We start from the raw sequence: 17,227 nt of genomic DNA, 5'->3' as shown, positions 1-17,227 counted from the left end.
ATATTTTTTTTCCTTTCTGGCTACTTGCAATATTTTCTCCTTGACCTGGGAGCTTTGGAATTTAGTAATATTCCTGGGAGTTTTCATTTTGGGATCTCTTTCAGGAGGTGATTGGTGGATTCTTTCAATTTCTATTTTACCCCCTTGTTCTAGACTATAAGGACAGTTTTCCTTGATAATTTCTTAGATGATGTCTAGGCGCTCTCTCTTTTTATCATGGCTTTCCAGTAGTCCAATAATTCTTAAATTACCTTTTCTCAATCTACTTTCTACATCAGTTGTTTTTCTGATATTTCATATCTTCTATCGTTCCATTCTTTTCACTTTGTTTTATTGTTTCTTGATGTCTCATGGAGTCATGAACTTCCACTTGCCCAATTTAACTTTTGAGGAATGACTTTCTTGAATGAGCTTTTACGTTCTTTCCTCTTTTGGCCAATTCTGCTATTTAAGGAGTTATTTTAGTGGATTTTTGTCTCTTTTACCATTTGGCCAATTTTGTTTAAGGTGATTTTTTTTTCCAATACTTTTTTGTACCTCTTCTACCAAGCAGCTAATTCTCTTTTCCTAATTTTCTAGCATCACATTTCTTTCCCCAATTTTCCCTCTACCCTTTTTTATTTTTAAAATATTTTTGAGCTTTTCTTCTTGTTGGGCTGGTGTCCAATTCGCTTTTTTTTTCTTTTGAGGCTTTGCTTGTAGCTGATTTTGACACTGTCGTCTTCTGAGTTTGTGTCAATCTTCCTTGTCACCATGGCAGCTTTTTATGGTCAGGTTCTTTTTTGTTGTTTGCTCATTTTCCAGCCTATTTCTTGATTTTTAACTTTAACATAAAGTTGGGCTTTGCTCCTGGGGTTAAAGAGGCCCTGTCCCAAGTTTCGGGTTTAGTGCTGCTGTTTTCAGAGATAGTTTTGGGACTGTTCTCAAGTTTCCTGTGCTTCCAAGGTTGTATGATCCAAGGAGAGGTGTGATCACTGTTCTTCTGGACTATGTTCTGGTCTTTACTCAGTAAGGGACCTTGCTCCCCTGCAGCCTCAAGTGCTCATGCTTCTCTTGGCCTTAGAACTGACTAGGGTCCCTGTTCTATTGTAGCCACAAGTGCCAGGGATCCTTTTTTGCCTCAGAAATGAAACCAGGACCCCTACTCCCTTGTCAGTGACCACAAGTACCCTTCTCAGCCCTGCGACTGTGACCAGGGTCCCTGCTCTCCTGTAGTCACAAGCACTAGTGCTCTTTGCCCTGGAACTGTGTAAAGGCAATGCAACAGGGTCTTTCACCCAATGCAAGCAAAGAGTCTCCTGTAATCTCTTTCTGACCAGTTGTCCGACCCCTTATTATCTCTGGACTAAGAGTTCCCAAAGCTGCTGCTGCTACTGCAGCCACCTCCAAGGCCTGCTGTGGGTGTTGCTGCTGTGTATGTTCTTTGTTCTGGACTGGCTTCCACCCTGGTGTCACAGACCTCTTCTATCAAACTCCTAAGTTGTTTCTGGGTAAAAATGTCTCACTCCACCTTTTATTGGCTCTTCCACTCCACTCAATTTTTGGAGTTATTTTGTAGTTGTTTGGAGGACACTGTTGTGAGAGTGCAGTTGAATTGCTTCTTGTGCTCTCCATCTTGGCTCTGCCCCAACACTGCTCATCTGTTAACAAATCTGCAATCCACTAGACCCCCAAGTCTTTTTTAGATACACTGATATCTATTCTATCTTGCATTTGCGAGACATTTTTTTAACTACAAGTTTAAGACTTTAGGTTTATTATCCCTACTGAATTTTATTTTATTGGATCCACCAGGCTACATCTTTTCAAGAGCCTATTAGTCAGTATGTTAATTATCCTTCCTAGCCTTTTGTCATATGCAGATTTGATAAATATGCCATTTATGTTTCTAACCAAATCATCAATAAAAGTGTTTAACAGCACAGAGTTAGGCAAAGATCCTTGAGGCACTTCATTTCCTGCCACATCTAGTAAAGTTACATTTAGATCATTCCACTGTAACACTGACTATATAGTATTGCGTAACACTATCAAAAGAGGAAATAAGGTTAGTATGGTATGACCTATTGTTTATGAAGCCACTCATACTCTTTGTAATCATTTCCTTTTCTGGGTTCATGAAGCCACATAAAGCCACAAAAAACAGATAATTTCCATGACAAAAGAAAAGCTAAATCAAACTTACAAAGGTTTAGGTACTTAGGGACAGATTTCTTAAATATACACTAACCGTCCCCCCCATCCCTTTCTATTCAATAAAAGACCAACTAAATATTATAAGGGTCCATTATATCATATAATGATAGTCCTAAATAAACTGTTTGGATACAATAGGCAGCCTCCCAACAAAAATTACTATGTATTTACATTTATACTAATTTGCAAGATTAAGTGTTTCTATATTTATATGTATAAATATATAGGGATAGATGGCTTAAACTGATTTTTTTTTCATTTAGAAATAAGGGATAAACTTTTTAACAGTTATTTGAACATAGGATACTAACAAATGGTTACAAAATTAATCTTTTCAATACAAAATAACAAAATCAACAAAAACAATTCAAGAAAAATACATTTAATAAAAAAATGGATCTTTCATCTTTTCACCTAATTGCTGAATTATAGAAAACTAAAAAAAAAAATAAGAGCTATCAATAAGTTACTATACTTAACAGTGAGATGTTTCATTGCTTACTAAACTATAAAGCAAATATTTAATGCATATCTGAGATAATGGAATAATAATTTAAATTAATTTTTGCAACACTGCAATGAAGGAAAATAAGCTGTTAAAAAAAAAAGAAATCAAAACCAAAGAGAACAAAATAGCTATGCACGTCATAAAGTATAAATTTAAAAATCAGTTCAGTTCCTCATTGCCAACATGGCATTTATGTCCCAGATGAGATTCCGTAATTGGTCCATAATTTGTTTCAGCTGTTGATTCTTCTGTTTGAGTTTCTGGAAAAAAGACAAAGTTTATCAGAAATGTTTGATGAAATATATTAACTTATGATATTAATTTAACTAGAGTGACAAGAATGACTATGCTAATAATACAATGAATGCTATATAACTGACTCATGCAACTAGGCAAAATGACATTTAATTGTTCGTGGAGGAAAATGCAACACAGAACTGATATAATTAAACTAGAAATTATAAATAATGAAATTATAAGTAACTAACTGTGGCCCACAATTATTCCTTAAAACTAAGCATGTTCTATTGACAGCAAAATAAAGTTGAGATGCCTAACATTATGGTCTTCATCAAGTAAGAGTTACTGAATGCCCTCAGTGTGTATAATATGGCAGTATCTCTACTCACATGATTTTCCCTCTACAAAACGGGATAAAACTAGTAGCCTTGGTTTTTACTAGGCCAATAACTTACTTCTAGCACACTAAAGTCACTAGGTTACCCATCTAATATCTGATCAATTAAGGATTAGTTCAACACAAACATTTAATAGGCCAGGTTATTATCATTATAATAGTCTAGTAATTCATTGTACTGTTTTCTGTGTAGACCGTTATTTTTTTCATTGGGCAGAATCAACTCCTGATGTGGACATTCGACCAACAACTGCAGATCAACAATTATTTTACAACTGATAGTTCTGACTTTCCTGCAATTCTACAAGGTGAAGGAGTTTGTTCCTGGCCATGGGGTTAATATAACCAGCCAAGGGTCTGAGGCAGAACTGGTATTCAGAGCTTCCTGACTTCAAGGCCAGTCTTCTCTTGTGCCAAACTGACACACACTTTTTTAAATGTGAAAAGTTTTTACTATCAATTAATACTGGCTTAAATAGCATAGGATACGAGTGGCACATCAATATTTCCTAACACCTCACTTTTTAAATACTTAGATCTATGGTTTCATTAATGTGGGTATTCCCTACACTGGTGCTTCCTAATCCTGTGGGATTCTTGTCTACATTTTTCCAATTATCCTTCCTCTTTTCCTCCTCATCCACCTTCCAAGGATCCACTCAACACTCTGGAAGCGTTCTTCTTGGCCTTGTAATACGTCTGAAGTATTAATGGAACTCATGGGTTACTCATCTGCTATCCCTCATTCACACCAAATGATCAACTCATTCTCTTTTCTAACAAGATATTTCCTCTATGATACCCCTTACACAACTTTCTGAATATAGGTTATCGCTGGAAATAAGTTAAAGCTTAATCAATACCTACTGTATGTCTGTTTGAGGCCATCTACAACTTTAACTCCTCAAAGACTGAGGTATCTCTCTGCAATTACAAAGGTCTATTTGGAGAATATAAGTATATATATGCATATAACATGAAGCAGCTTAGAATTATGAAAAGCTCTGTGTAATATCAATTCAATCCACTCTCTTCCTCTTCCTCAATTCTAGGCCTAAATCACTATCCATCTGCACTGCCTATCCCTAATAGATAAATATACTGAGATACAAACTCAGTGGACTGACCATTTGACAATATATTATAATCTGAGCAAACAGACATTTTCTTTTTACTTTGTTTTTTCTGTTTTTGATGAGTAAGCTGATTTTCTTTTGAATAATCATCAATCTCACTGTAGAAACTCTGTAAAATTATGGAACTTGATGCAATCAGCACATTATCATCTATAAACAGGATTAACATGGAGGATCTCATGGTGATGAACACCTTTGGTAAAAATATGCCTTCCTGTTTTAGGCTTCATTTGATACTAACAGACAGTCACTGAAAAGCTATCTTTGTGATTGCCATTTATTGAGGGATCTTAATATAAACATGAGATACTTCTTGTGGGAGGAGACCTTTTAAGGTTAGTTGTTTGCATTGCTAAATGCTTTTTTTGTCATCAGTATACAATAAACCTAGAAGAACCTTATTTTCTCTGGAACTTTTAATCAAATGTGTGCCTAAAAACTTCATCTGCTGTAGATGACCATTTACAAAAGTTCTTTCTCCCTTTGCATATTTTTATTGAGTATATTCTTGGCACACTTATAGCTAATTCTCAGAAACAGCTGCATAAAGCTCAGAAAATAGGCAGAAACATAAACCTGAGAGAATAGAGCAGAGAACTGGAAGAAACGAGTTCAAGTCCTGATTCTGACACATGGATATAACTCTTGAAACAAAGTAATTTTTATTTATAACCTGCACAAGAATTTAAGCTAAAGGCATCCAGATGTGTAACATTAAATGTATAAATCCATTGTGTCAACCCACTATTAAGATATGTCTTCATCTTTATATTCTATATGGTTAAAATCTTTGAGGTGCTAGCTTAAAAAGTTACCATTGCTCCCAACAAACATTTTTTGATAGAGTGCTCACATCAGTAGCCATAGAAAGTGGCCAGTCAACTGCTAGAAAAGGGCTGCTTTCCAAGCAAAAGAAATACCCACAGTGATATAAATGTTAATGTTAGCTTCAGTAAAATTTGCCCTGTGCTCAGAATACGACTTATCGCAAAGAATTTCAGTCTATAGTATACTCTATTGATGAGTTTTTAAACAACCATAATAAAAACTATCTTCTACAAAGAGTAAACTAACATTCTGTTCACTCCCAAAGAAAAAGGTATTTAGGTTACATTTAAGAAGCTATCTTAATTTCTGGCTTCCATGAATGCTGTCATTTATGGTAAATGAGAGTGGAAAGAGCACTGGGGGTCAGGAACTCCAGGTTTTAAACTTGGTTATGCTACTCTGCACTGAGCAAGTCACTTAAGGACTTCAAGCTTCAGTTTCCTCATCTATGAGATGGGGATAAAAACGGTTTGGCATGGCTCACAGAATTGTTATAAGGATAAAAGATAATTATGTGAACATTATTTTAGAAAATGAAAGCACTACACAGAGTAAAACATTATCGTTACAAATTAAATAAAACTTTTCATACTTACTGCTAGTTATTTTATTATTAATCACATGATACTGTCCCTGAATCACTGGGGTACTTCATACCTCTCATATTATACCTTATAATTCTTTGTCTACAGATTTTATTTCTCATTGGACTGCAAGATTCAAAAGAACAGGGAATAACTTTTTGTATTCCCCATTGCACAGAGATTACACACCATAGATGCTTAATATACATTGAATGACTTACTAATAATAGCTGAGTTTGTAAAAAAAAATTGCTTTACAAATCTTACTTCTTTTGTTCTTGAGAAAAATCCTGAGAAGTATTATTTACTAGCTAATGGTCCCACAATTATGAAATGTCACAGGTAGGAATCAAATCCATTTCACTCCTGATTTCAGATTCCTTACTCTTAAACACAATTCCAATTGCAACGTTAGCAAAGAATAAATTTGCTGAGTGAATGGCTAATCTAAAAGAGTACTGAAGACCTGAATTCAAATCATAAATCTGATATTTACAAATTATATGACTATAGGTGAATTCCTTAATTTCTCTGAGCCTCCATTTCCGCAACTATAAAATGGGAATAATAATATTTGCACTGCCTACTTCATAGATTTGTGAAGGAAGGCACTTGGAAAAATATCAAGTACTAAATAAATAGATATTATAACTGGCTACAAATACTGAAAGATGCCCTACTAAATGTCCCAATTCATGGATGTCTAAATTTATGAACACCTAGTGTGAAAGAATCAGGAGCCCCTAATAATATGGTGAGAGTCTTGGCAAAAAAGCCTAAAGACTTATAATCTTCTATAAGAGAGGAATTGGACCTATAATGTCCTTGCTATAAGGAATTCCCAGGTGAGGAAGATCATACCAATTCAGGCAGAACCTTCTCCGCAACCTCTGGTCTTACAGAGTTGCCTGGGGCGCTGAGAATTTACATGACTTGTTCAGGAACACCCATTAAGTGTGGGTCAGAAGCAGGACCCAGGTCTTTCTTGGTTTTAAGGCCAATGATGTGTCTACTACTCCAACTTGCCTTTTTCTATATAAACATATAAAGGCAAGGCTTTAATATAATTAAGGCAAAAAGACACTATCCTAGAAACATTTAAATTTATTCCTTAGTTATTGACACATTTTTAAGCATATATCTTGACGGTTTAGTTACATTTCAGACTTGTCAGCCACACTGTCAGAAATAAAAGCAAAATACTAGCATGTAGAAAAATAAGCCTTACAATGACAGACAGAAAAATGTAAATTTAAAATCAGATAACATGAAAGGAATCCATGAGAAAATGGTGGATTATTTTTATATTACTGTAATATGATAGCTTCTAGTATTATGAAAGTTAGTTTATCTTAGAAATATCTTTCTAAAGAGCTTATTTGGTAAACACTGTACAATAGCCAAGAGTTTATATCTATCTACTCACCTGTGCCTAATCCTAAGAAGCTGTTAAACCTCTTTCCCCCTCTTAAATTAATCTCTACTCTTCATATTTTGCTCCTGTTACACCTTAAAGGAAGCTCCCTCCAATAAGTGAGGTCTTCTATTGTGGGTAGAAGTAGAGCCATGGTAAATTCACCTTCTTCCCTATGCCAAAGAGAGACTCAATGAATCAGAATCCCTGAAATTTCCCTTTCACAAGCCTCTGGAGAAGGCTTCAGGGCACACAACTTCATGCTCTCCACACTTTCCAGCTTATCACTGTGGAAACTCTACCCCAGTACGTAGTACAGAGCCCTATACACACCAAGCACTTTATAGACGTTTAAGAAGTGAACAACAGAGGAAACCATTTTCAAACCCAAATAAGAAGGCTACTGTCTTAAAGACTTTGTTTAAAATGTGGGACCCCATGTTGTCCCCTGAAAATCAGGACTGCTTGTACTTGTGCAATTTATAGGCAGATACTTCTTCAATAAACAGACATCTCCCTAATTAAATGAAGAATACTTCGAAGCAGCTGAAGTAGAAGGGCAATTTTTAAAACTGTCTTGGGAACTTTTCTACCCTAAACTAAGCATTATATTATCCTATGAGCAGTCTTTCCAAATCTGTAGTAAATCTGAAACTCTACAGAACAATTCAAATACTCTTCATTGGTAGTTCTATCAGATTGCCCTGAAATAAGAGCCTTTTGGAAACTATGAATGAAATGAACAAGAGATCTTCCTCCATAGCCTAGGATATTCCAGATGCCAATTTAATGTAAAACAACAACAAAAAATGAAACATTATAATGCCTTTGGGGTGGATGGGAAGGAGAAGATAACATATTTGATTATACTACCCTATAGAATCTACAATAAAACATTAACAAATTAATATGTATGTGCAATATTCATTTGTAACCCTAGAAGAAAATAAGCAGCAAGCTTCAAAATCTTAACTACTAATCTTCCTCAATATGACTTTCATGGCAATCTTTCATGAAAGACAAAAAAAATTAACTCCACAATTTGACTCAGAAAGATGCATGTATCTACTTTAGCAACATATATGACAAATGCTTATTCAGCTTCTGCTAAAACACCTCCACTAAAGAAGAACCCACCACTTTCCCAGGGTAGCCCTTCCCATCCAACTGTTAAAAAGTTGTTTTGCTTTTTTTTAAACATCAAGTCTAAATTTGCCTTTCTACAACTTCATGCATTGCTCTTAATTCTGATTTCTGGAATGACCCAATCTCTCTCTCACAAAATAGCCCTTCAATATCTTGTCATATCTGGAAGTCAACTTCCATATCCCCACCTCAATCTTTTCTTCTCCAAGATTTTCTAGTCAAAAGACTTGGTCTTCAATCATGACTCTGCTACCAACTTTTTGTAAGCAGATTATCCTATGAGCAGTCCCTCTAAATCTGCAGTAAATTAAATCAGAAACTCAGAAGAATCCAATTATACATCATCATCATCATCATCACAGCTTATATTTAGATGTAACACTTCACTAATAGTCTTACATCAGACTAGCTTGCAGTGGGCACTCTTTGGCCTTCAGTTCTTTCATTTGTAAAATGAAGAGGATGAAGGTCCCTTTCAACTCACAATACTAGACCGAACCTTACTTCAGCTTTTTTTTCCCCCTATAGTGAAAGGAAGTACAGTGAAATTTTGGCACATCATACAATTTCATACATCATACAGATCTTGCTATGTATTAACTGTATATAAAGTAGGCTATATATAAAGTAATGCATGCATTTCATTCTGGATTAGAATTTTTGATAAAGAGGTGACTGGAAACTGAACCTCAAATCCCTGACATCCCACCTATAATAGAAACCAATAAACCAACACTTTCCACAGTTATTAAGAATGACAATAAGTTTTTGGATGGGGATAACCTACCCAGATAAAAACCATTAGGAAGAGCTAGTCTTTCTATTTGCTTTTCACTATTATACCAAACCAATTCAGAGTTGGTTGCCCCCTGATCACAAGTCCATATTTTACTACCGATACATCATTCCTTTAGAAATGGACCATTCCAACTATTGCTATTCCTATTCTAATTTTTGTAATAATTTGCATAAACTGGTGGAATTTAAGAAAAGGGAGTGAAGGAAAGTAGAGAAAGGAACACAGCAACAGGAGGAAGGAAAAGGGGGTAGGTGGCTAGTGATAAAATACAGATTATAGATTTAGAGGTACAAAGGACCTTGCAGTCCTCTAGTACAGTAAAACTCCTCTCTGGGTTAATTGACCTGTCCAAGGTTACAAAGTTAAGTGACAGAACTGGGATTTGGAACTAGGTCCCTGGATTTCAAATCCAGCATCACTTTTCACTGTGCCATGCCCTAACATTTTGGAAAGCCTAAAGAAACATAAATAACATCTGATCAAAGAACAGTTTTAAAGGACTTCAGAAGTAATACACAAAATAAAAATAATTTATACAAAAATACTAAAATCAATGAAGTCATTTTAAAATTTTATCTCTTATTTGAGGAAAACTAGATCAACTTGTATTCAAACAAGAATCCTGTCTAGAATATTCCCAAAGAATGGTCATCCGGTTTTTCTTTAATGACCTCAAGTTCAGGCGACCCACTACCTCTTAAAGCAGCCCTTTCTATTTGTAGAGAACTCTAACTACCAGGAAAAAATGTCATTATATTGAGCTTAAATCTACCCCTACAATTTGCATAAATCTATAGGATTTATAGGAGGAAGTGGATTTAGAACTGTATAGAAGAAAAAAAACATTTATATAGTACCTACTATGTGGCAGGTACTGTGTGTACTAAGTAATTTACAGATATTACCTTATTTAATCTTCACAAAAACCCTTCAAGATATATGCATTTATTATCCTATTTTACAGTTGAGAAAACTGAAGCAAACAGAAGTTAAGTGACTTGCCCCAGGTCACACTAGTAAGTGTCTGAGGTGGAATTTGAATTCAAGTCTTCCTAACGTCAGGCTAAGTGCTCTATCCATTGTACCACCTAGTTATTGTTGAATGAAAGGTAAGGATTGGTTGTATTTTGAAAAAGGAAAAAAAAATATTGGCTATATGGAAATTGTGCACTTTAGGCCAAGTTGCAAAAGCTTAGCACTGAATGGAGTGAAATCATAAAACAAATTAATATTTTAAAGTTATCATTATCTTTCTCCCTAAACCTTTCCTTCTTCTTACCTTCTCTATTATTTTAGAAGGCAATACCATCCTCTCAGTCCCTCAGGTTCCCAAACTAGGAGTCATCCTAGATTCTTCACTATTTCTCACCCTTCATATATCCAAGCTGTTGCCAAGGGCTGACATTTTCATCTTTGTAAAACTGTTCAAACACCCCGTCTCCTCCGACACTGCCATCAATCTAGTGTGTGTGGGTCCTCATCACCTCACACTTGGATTACTGCAATAAATAATCTGATGGTGAGTCTACCTGCCTCAACCCTCTCCCCACTTTAATCCATTCTCCATTCAGACACTAACGCGGTTTTCCTTAAAAAAGCAGGTCTGACTGTATCACCTCACTATTCAATACACTCCAGTGGTTTCCTACTGCCTCCAGAAGCAAATACAAAATGCTCTTCATAATCTAGACTCTTACATTTCCGGTCTTGTTACACTTTAGTCCCCAACACAGAATTCTTCAATCCAGTGCCACTGGCCTCCTGGCTATGCAACAAACAAAACACTCCATCTCTCGGCTTCCAGAATTCTCTCTGGCTGTCCTCCATGCCCAGAATGCTCTCCCTCCCCTGCTTCATCTACTGGCCTCCTCTAATTCCTGAAATCCCACCTTCTACAAGACGCTTTCCCCAACTCCTCTTAATTCCAGCGCTCTCCCTCTCTTAATTACATGTTGTATATATTTGTTTGCATGTTGTCTCTCCCATTAGATTGTAAACTTCTTGAGGGCAGGGGCTGTCTTTTGCCTCTTTTTGTGTCTCCAGTGCTTAGCACAGAGCCTGGCACATAACAGGCATTTAATCAATGTTTACTGATTGAACTTATGGCCATGAATTATATACTTTATTTACCTTTGCCTTAGGAATAGATAAATTTGGAAACATTTTCTCAGGAGTTATCTTTTGACTTTTCTCACTATTCACTAAGATTTTTCTTTTCTTCCTTCATCTGCTAAAATTATCTGGGAACTCTTGCTCTCTTTAGTATCTTATGAATATGGAGTAATCTGGGCAACACTCTACAGAGTGTAAATCCAAATGAAAGGTATAATGATTCACACTAAAGGCACATCAAACTGTTATATTTTTACTCTGGTGCTGTTTCTACTACTTTGGGTATAAAAGTATACTGCGTATCTAATAAAAGCCCTTCTATATTGTCAGAAAGAATGAAATTCTTTTAATATGAGTTCATTACCTTGTGTCCAATCTTTTCCAAGTTAGGTGAAACATCAAGAATCTTTCAAAATAAAACCTCTTTCCTAAAATTAGAACTCCTTTTCCAGACTTTAAAAAAAAATTAAACCAAAGTCCTAAATAAGAAATGTAATCATAAAATAATCGTAATCGTCAGAGTCCTTAAGTGATCATGAAAAGCAGGGACTGGCACACAATAAAACTTTATATAAAAAATTTAAAAACTACTCTTAGTTTGTGAACTCTACAAAAACAGGTATTAAAGCAGGCAACCATGTGGGATGGATACTGATATTGGATTGAAACGAAGTATGAGTTTTTAAGTAAAAAGACAGGTTTTTTTTGTGTGGGGTAAACTGATTCTGGAAGCAGTTCACACACAAAAGAATATTCCAAAAACATTCTAATAGTGGTAGCATTGTCAGAATAAATAATACAGCCTTCAAAGGCCATGAAATCAAAGTCACAGAATCAGGGTTTTTGTTCTAAAAAGGACCTGAAATAGTGTTTACTTTGAAAAAACAATGCTCACTTATATATAAAAGCTCTGGTATATGTGAAAATACTCTTATGGTTATAGATAGATAGATAGATAGATAGATAGATAGATAGATAGATAGATAGATATACATCTATATATATATATATAGATATACATCTATATATATAGATGTATATCTATATATAGATGCATATATATAGATGTATATCTATATATAGATGTATATCTATATATAGATGTGTATATATATATTTATTTATTTTAGAAAACGCCAAATATTCTAAGTGTAGATTTGAGCATTTCACTCTCTTCACTAAGTTCCAGGGGATCCCTTTAGTCTTCAGGATCAAATACAAACTCCTCTGTGGCTTTTACAGCCCTTCATATAATCTGGTCTCTTTCTATACTTTATTCCCTTCCTCATACTCCATGATCCTGGAACACCAGGCTTCTTGCTTTTCCTCAAACAGGACACTCTATACCTTTTCACTGGTGGTCTCCAATGTCTGAAACACTCTCTCTCCTCACCTCTGTCTCCTGGCATAAAGACTCCACACAAATCTCACCTTCTGCAAGAGGCTTTTCTTTCCCAGTTCCCTCCAATTACTAATTCCTTCCCTCTGAGACTACCTAAAATTTATCCTGTATATGTATGCTCTGTGTGTGTGTGTGTGTGTGTGTGTGTGTGTGTGTGTATGCCTATCTATCCGCCCATCTGTCTTTCCATCCACCCATTCATCCATGTTTTCTCCCATTGGAAATGAGAGCTCTTTACGAGCAGGGACCCTATTTTTGTTTTTCTTTATATCCTCAGAACCCTTTATATAGTAAGTGCTCAATAAATGCTTGTTGTATGATGTTATAAGGCTAAGTTTTTGTAATTTGTTACTGATGATCAATTTTGCATCCCACATAGACTTGTTTTCCAGGATAGCACTTAACTTCACTCAAGTGATGCCTTGTTTTTTAAAAAGAAAGGCTTATATTATCATACATTCAAAGTGTGATTCTCAAAATATGATTATGGCGCAGAGTGTCAAAAAACAAATTAGCATACAAGTAAAATATCACGAGCCAAAACATGTCATGGAACTATCAAAAGTGAAACTGACAGTTGTGCTTATTAGTGGTTAGAAAATGTAAATACATTTTCTTGACTATCTATGATTTACAATCTTGCCATTGATTGATTTAACAGAGCTTGACAGTTGCTATTTTCAAAATTCATCAGCTGTGTTTAATTTGATACTTTCACAGGTGAATGTGTTAAGTATAGAAGACACTTTAAAATATATGTATGCAAAGTCATGGCAAGCTACTTGATATTCATGCCAAATGTGACACTCCATCCAAATGCTTTAATTCTTAAACATATATTCTCAATTATATCTCAACAAAATAAAAACTACTCATACACCCTTTCCATCACAAACAGCAATTTAAAAGAATTTGTAAAATAAAACTGCCTCCATGTTAGTTAAGGTTACTTTCATTTAACCTCAGATGACAAATGTGCAAGAGGAATAACTAGGTTACTATACCAATGGCCAATATCCTTACCTATTTACTAAATGTGGCCTACGTGTTGTCTCCAGTAGATTGTGAGCTTCCCAAGGGCAAGGAGCCTTTCTGTCTTTTGCCTTTCTTCCTATCTCCAGAACGTAGCACAGTGCTTGGCACACAGTAGGTGCTTAATAAATGTTTACTGACTGAAATACCTAACTTTTAAAATTCACATTCTTCTATTTTACTCAGGAGAGGGCAAGATTGGTAGACAATTTTTAGCATTGGGCACTACATAGCAGTCTGTTACAAAGTTTTATTTTCCTCTAATTTTAAATACTTAATAACCATTTAATCCAGAGGTTTAAATACAATCAAATCAACAGGTATTTATTAAAAGTACTTACTATGTGACAAGCACTTTGTTAGGCCCTGAGGATACAAGAACAAATGAAACAATCCCTAATCACAAGTATTCTAATGTATGTAAATATGCATTTTTGTATATGTTTAAAAAACAACAAAGGAGAAAATAAAAGATTTACAGAAAGGAAAAGAATGTATCAACAAATATGCATATGCAAAGCATTTTGAGGACTAAAAAAACAAATTGTAAGAAACTTATAGTTTAGTTAGAAAAATTCTTCTAAGAACTTGGCAAGACCTACCATATTATCATCTATTTTCCTACTTAGTGAAAAACTGAGTACACATGGTTTAGAAGTAAGGTATAAGAGGCCAATGTTTAGAGACTATGCTGAAGTCTCACATCTCTACATCATGAATACTTTTTCAAGAAGAGTCAAGAGGCACAAGACATTGTGAATGCCAAATAATATCACAAAAAAATTAACAGGAAACACGTTACTCACAAAAGAGTCATTTCCAAATTAGCCATTTGTATATAATCAGATCATAGAGACATTAGATCAAAGAAAAAAATCAATACCAAATTAGAAAATTAAAGATATGGAAAACAAATAAGCAGGTGATAGTCAAAAATGGGGAACAATAAAATAACAAACATTGACACAGTCTATCACCATTTCTGAAGTCTGAAGGGAAAAATGAAAGCTTAGATACTGCCTCAGTCAACCAACTCAATCTCTGACAACTGAAGAGATCTAGCAGACCAAGAGCAACACAGACTTAGAGAGTAAAATCTTACAGAGTAGAATGGTGGAGGAGTATGAGCAGCATTGCCTTACATAACGTGGAGAGGGGGAAGCTAGGTGGCTTAGTGGATAGAGCCCCGGAGTCAGGAGGACCTGAGTTTAAATCTGACCTCAGACACTTGACACTTACTAGTTGTGTGACCGTGGGCAAGTCACTTAACCCCACTGAATAGCAAAACCAAAAACAAAGAAAACATGGAGAAACAACGGAGGGAAAAACAAGCCTAGGAAAGCCCAGTGAGAGATCGAAGTCAAATAATTCCTTGGCATTTATGGATGAAACTGCAAGGAAGATAAAAAAAATGTATGGAAAATAGGAATAAAGAGGTGTGTAGCGGGTGTGAATAGGCTCCAACATACTACTAATTAAAGACAGTATCAAAGATAGCAGGGTGCGCTTCCTGGTTTCCACACAATGGGGGGAAAAAATCTAGAGCAAGCTCCCAACCAGCTAGAAGGAGTCTCAAGAAATAATTTAATGAGAGAACATGAATGAATGAATGAATGAAAAAGCATTTATTAAGTGTTCACCATATTGTCAAGCACTGTGCTAAGAGCTGAGGATACAAATGTAAAGGCAAAGACAAGCCTTGCCCACAAAGAGATCATGCAATAATAGGGGAATGAATGGCCAAGGAGGGGCACTTTAGTCCAAAAAGTTACAAGGATGGGAGTGCGGCCAAGAGAAAATAGCCTGGCACACTGCTTCCCAATTCAATGGCAGTTTATTTGAACATGGTTACAAAAAAGGAGGGGGAGGAGGAGATATGGAGATACATATGTGGCAGCTAGGCTGTGGAGAAGATGCTGGGGAGCAGTAGGTGGTGAAGCATGACTGGGGCTCACCTGAAATACTGGGTCAGGTGAGGTAGTCATCAATCAGAGCTCACAGGGAACTTACAGTCTATCTTGAAATGTAACAATGCTAACAATATTAATGAAAATGACTAAATAAATGATGGAGAAAATAAATGCTATAGTAATTCAGAGGAGTTAGAGAGGATTATGGGTTGAAAGAGAATAACATAATATTTTTTACAGATGAAGAATCTGAGGCTCAGAGTGACTTGCCCATTTATTTACACAACCAGTAAATGTTAGTAATAAAAGATCATTAATTTGGCTGCCTGGAGAAAAGGGTGCTGGAGTGAGCAGTGTGAACATGGAGGTAGGAACATGAAAAGCCTGTTCTGAATATACTTAGGAGACGAGCTAGGATACAACAGAGGATTCTTTTTGGTAAGGGTAATGGGAGATAAAGTTGAAAGAGAAGGACTGTGAATGCTAAGGAATTATGACTGTACCTAAATGCTAAATTCTGAAGGTTATGAGTAGAGAAATGAAATGATCAAAGCATTATTTTAAGAATATTTTGATGGTGGCATGTGAGATAATGGTTAAAAAAAATTTACAAGGTAAGAAGTTGGAAATGAGAGGGCACAGAAACAGGGTGACAGAACTTGGGGCCAGAGGAAACCTTAGAGATCAACTGATCTAATCTCCTTATTTTTCAGAAAAGGAAGTGTAAGCCCACAGAACTTAAGTGAATTGTCCAAGACTGCATAGGTAGCAAAACAGAGAGTGGCACACTGAAGATGAAATTTCTACCTCATACCGTAGAAAAGAACAGGTAATAGATAGGTAGGTTAGGGGAAAGTAATGCCAGTGTGAAAATGAACCCTTACCTAGAATAAAAGGGAACCCCAACTTGATTATATAAAGGGACAGGAGAGCCTGCTTCCCAGCCCAATGACGATGACCCTGTACTTCTTACTAAAGGAAGGGAAACAAGAAAGTGATGAGCATGCGCAGGCACCTCCCCCCCCCAACACAAATGGTATCACTGTTCCAAGTGATCAAGGTACATTTTTTTCTAATGAAATGGGGATAAGGAAGGAAAGAGATCTTATGACTCCTCACTAGGCATTTTTAGCAAGTGAAAAGCAGTGTCAAAGAGCAGAAAGTACAATTTGGAATGCTTAACCTGGTGTCACTGGATCTGAGTTCAAATCCCAGCTCTGCAACGTGCTTGCTACCTATGAGAGCTTCAGCAAATCAATTAATTTCTCTGGGTCTCAGTTTCCTAATCTACAGAATGAGGGGGTTAGATTAGATAGCCTATAATGTCTTTTACAACTCTAGAGCTCTTATCCACTTGAGGATAATTTCTGAATTTCCAAGTCTAAATCTTCTGATCCTATGATCTCTTTATTATTACTCCTGCACTTTAGGTACATTATCACCAGGGTCACTAAAATGCCACAGGGAAAAATGGGCATGTCATGCTGAATACTATTAACTGGCTCCAATCAAACGTTATGTTA

General features: G+C 35.8%; 1 protein-coding gene across 1 annotated transcript in view; it reads right to left on the bottom strand.

The window, feature by feature from the left end:
• Nucleotides 1–1,938: 1,938 nt before the first annotated feature.
• MED30 (mediator complex subunit 30) overlaps nt 1,939–17,227 on the bottom strand; it is a 40,433-nt gene continuing 25,144 nt past the window's right edge. Inside the window, exon 4 of the mRNA XM_020975546.2 lies at nt 1,939–2,964. Coding sequence (XP_020831205.1) covers nt 2,869–2,964 — 96 coding nt within the window. The 3' untranslated portion in view covers nt 1,939–2,868. The remainder of the gene's footprint in view (nt 2,965–17,227) is intronic.

Source organism: Phascolarctos cinereus, unplaced genomic scaffold (assembly GCF_003287225.1).
Source record: "Phascolarctos cinereus isolate Bilbo 61053 unplaced genomic scaffold, phaCin_HiC Scaffold_4;HRSCAF=312, whole genome shotgun sequence".
NCBI lineage: Eukaryota > Metazoa > Chordata > Mammalia > Diprotodontia > Phascolarctidae > Phascolarctos > Phascolarctos cinereus.
This window is presented reverse-complemented; position numbering and strand designations above follow the sequence as displayed.